The sequence below is a fragment of the Panicum hallii genome, chromosome 1 (assembly GCF_002211085.1).
Source record: "Panicum hallii strain FIL2 chromosome 1, PHallii_v3.1, whole genome shotgun sequence".
Taxonomy (NCBI): Eukaryota; Viridiplantae; Streptophyta; class Magnoliopsida; order Poales; family Poaceae; genus Panicum; species Panicum hallii.
This window is the reverse complement of record NC_038042.1, coordinates 48,861,629-48,865,221: the sequence shown is the minus strand read 5'-3', so window position 1 is coordinate 48,865,221 and position 3,593 is coordinate 48,861,629. Positions and strand designations below refer to the sequence as shown.

General features: G+C 51.9%; 1 protein-coding gene across 1 annotated transcript; it reads right to left on the bottom strand.

The window, feature by feature from the left end:
• Positions 1-1,234: 1,234 nt before the first annotated feature.
• Positions 1,235-3,279, bottom strand: LOC112877678 (anthocyanin 5-aromatic acyltransferase-like). The gene is made up of 2 exons (XM_025942039.1): positions 2,355-3,279; positions 1,235-2,236 (listed from the first exon to the last, which is right to left on the bottom strand). Exons 1-2 carry the CDS (start codon positions 3,075-3,077, stop codon positions 1,562-1,564), a joined length of 1,398 nt encoding a protein of 465 aa, XP_025797824.1. The 5' UTR covers positions 3,078-3,279; the 3' UTR covers positions 1,235-1,561.
• Positions 3,280-3,593: the final 314 nt, after the last annotated feature.

Genomic DNA, 3,593 nt, shown 5'->3' with positions numbered 1-3,593 from the left:
CGTCAGAAAGGAGAACAAAAAGGAAAACCGTAAGAGGAGCATGCATTGTGGTGGTTCCTTCTTAATCTTCTCTTAGCACTGTCGATCTATCATCAAAATTCTAGATGGGATAACGTGGTGCTAGAAAAACGAACATATATATGACAGTCTCTTACTGAATATTATCGTGGATTTGTGGAACAATAAATCGCCACATCACAATACAAGATCGTGCCGGACCTGACGGACGTCCAAGAGCTGAGTTTACTTTTCTTATTATTGTTTCTCTCTACCCTCTAGTTCGTGCAAGACGTCTGGCAAAATTGTAACAATCTTCTTATGTTGGTGTCAAGAACGCATCGCCAATTAGGGCTCATATTAATGCTGCATGCGTCATCCCAGACTCCTCCTTTCTTACTGCAATGTTTGCAGCTTGATTGCGCTCCTTATAATATTGAATGACCACCAACGCTCTTGGTCCAGATTTTTATTTTTTTTTAACGCAACTAGGGGGGAGAAATCCCCCCCTGGGATTTTCATTCAAAAAGGGCGCGAAAGGTGCCGAAGCAAAGGTTCAGGTAGAATTACAATGACGAAGGAAAGAGCGCCACCGGTGTAGCGCTTCCTTGTCCAAAGGTTTAACATAACGATGAGACCAAACTAGAATGTTTCTTTTTTTAAAAAAAAGAAGGCTATATGCTGTCAGTATATACATCTCTGATTGATCCTCTGCGAGCGAGCAGCACGCATGCGTCAGAGCGGCGGGAGGCACGCATCCATACCACCAATGCAAGTTTCTATACTCATTCTTGGCACAAACACTAATCATCACAAATAAAAAATAAAATAAGTGCACACAGAAATAGAAGGCATCAAATATTAAGAGAACCGCGTTTTTAAATAAGAAATATTGTTGCTTGTCGATATCGAAGGCGGCTACCTCCGGAGCTTATTAGCCTACAATTTATCAAAGTGGAAATTTTATTTGTTCCTCGTTTGCTTGTAATATGGGTGCCCATGTACCAGCATGTTTGGGTTTGGGTTGAGATGTGGATCATCTGCTTGGACTGATCCCCTGGGGTTTGTAAACAGCTTGGTGGTTCTCGACAATCGAAATTATTGAACCAAGAGAGTAATAAAAGAAGCGAGGTTGACGTAAGGCTAGTCTTAATGTATAGTTTTATTGTACAGTTACTAAGATTGAGATTTGGTTACTGTACCGGAGGAGTATCATAGTGATGAAATTCCTCTCACATTCTATCAAATTCCCCCTCCTCTTTTCTCTTAATGACCCTACCATGTCAACAAATTTGCTAATATGGCATTGCTATTTAATGCTCATGAAACCCCTTATGAACCCCCACTGACACAGGTCTAAAAAAATTTCTATCAGAGAAAAATTTCTACACAGTTAAAAAATTAGGAACTTGATAACTGCGCCGGAGGAGTATCATGGGATGAAACTCCTATGAAACTTCACCTCCTCTCTCCTTCTAACCTTGCTATATCAGAAAATTTACTGATTTAGCATAAAAATTTAATGTCATGAAACACTTGTGAAACCTCCACTAACACGGAATCATTAAACCTGTAGGAAGTTTGCCGCAAAGTGGTCCATGTGCACGCCGTCGAGGTCCACGGTCACCTGCACGCCGCCGTTCGGCGCACCCAGAAGCAGCACCATCCCCCTGTCGGACGGCGACACGAGCTCAACCAGGCTCGGGGCGCCCCAACCCATGTCCGTCTCGTACGCCATGAACCTGTCGGACGACCCGGTCGGCGTGAACCTCTCGCGGGGCATCCCCGCGTAGGCCTCGGCCCAGCGCTCGGCGCCGCGCAGCGGGTTGGCGAGCTTCTCCCGGGCGGCGTCGCGGATGGCCGCGGCCGCGTGCGCGACCCCGGCGTCGGGTTCCGTTAGGTCGCGCGCGGCGGCCTTCGCGTACGACAGGGAGAGGCAGTTCCCGAAGTAGCCTTCGCCGGCGCCCGGCAGGTGGCGCCGGCAGTCCACCGGCACCAGGAAGTAGCAGGCGTCGCCGCTGCCCTCGCCGTGGTCCAGGGACTTAGCGCGCACGATGGACGTCCACACCAACGACGACACCGCGACGTAGGTGCTCGGAAGCTTTTCCAGCTGCTCGCCGATGGCCACGCTCTGTGCCATTATGCGCTCCTTCACCGACTGGATCTGATCGGCGCGTATCAGAAAGCTCCTTCGCCGCCGGTCCAGCGCCAGCGTGGGGCGGCACGGCGACGACCTGACCTGCGAATTTTATATATGTTCGTGGACGGCAACGTTGTCAACTTGTCATTGATGATTGATCATGCGCAGGGGGCAATCGATATGATATTATGATCATAGTCAGCGAGAGTGTAATTACCGTAGGAAGCGCCGGCGCAATCGTTTGCAAGAACCTGCGCGCCAGCTCCTCAGCTTCCGGGTGCCGGATCTTCGCCCGGTCAAACGTCGGCCGCAGCGCGAGACCTTGGGACGCGGACGACCGCGATACGGCGGACCATGCCCTCATGAACTGCCACACCGAGTGGCCGTCGGCCACGGCGTGGTGGACGGACACCCCGACCACCACGCCACCGTCGCCGGCGGCCGGCCGCGTGACCTGCACGGCGAGCACAGGGGCGGGCAGGCGGCCGACCTCCAGCTCGGGCCCGAGCCGCACCAGTGCCTCCGGGTCGTGCTCCTCGCCACAGGCCAGGCGGCGCATGTCGCCGATCCTGCCGTCGTACTGGGCCTCCACGAACCTAACTCCAGGGGAAACGGCGGCCGGCGAGCAGTCCACGACAAGGCCACCTGCCGCCGACGGGCGGTAGTCGAGCTTACCGGCGAGCGGGAGGAAGTCGCCGAGCGCGGCGGCGAGGGAGGACCGCAGGGACTGGACGAGGCACCGGAAGGGCGGGACGCCGGGGCCTTCGTAGAAGAAGAGCCGCTGCATGGGGACCACCCCGACGAACAAGCAGTCCATGAAGGAGAGCTTCAGAAGGCGGTCGTAAGGGAGGGGTTGACGATGAGGTGAGGCGGCTTCATCTGCTCCGGCAGCTGGGAGGACATGGCAGACGTTGAGAACTCGCACTCGGGAGGAGCTCATGGCGCTGAGAGATCGATCTCCACTCCAACTCGATCGGGTTTGTTTCACACTAGGTTGATCCAGCTATTAGCTCTATCGCCAATGCAAGCAAGCAAGTGGTTGATCAGCAGAAACCAATCGCCATGTATGCATATAATCAGAGTAGTGCTGTGGATTACCGATGACATATATAAAAAGAGATCGACAAGGGACAGCCGGACAGGATGAGCACAGGAGACAAAGCTAGGACACAAAGGGAGCAGAGCAGATATATATACAAAGAAGCGCACTGAAGCACGTCACTCCTAGACACAAAATTAATTGCTTGGATCATATGCCGTCCTGTTGTATGCACACACTACCAAGCTATTTTTGTTTCCATACGAATATTCTCATACCAGCTGTCTTTTCGTGCGAATATTCTCCTACCGGGGTGAAGGTCACGTCAGGTATTTGTATTTAAACGTGACCTAGCTATAATACTAATTGTATAAATGGAGTTAAGTCTAATTAATACTAACGTGTTGTTTGGATACA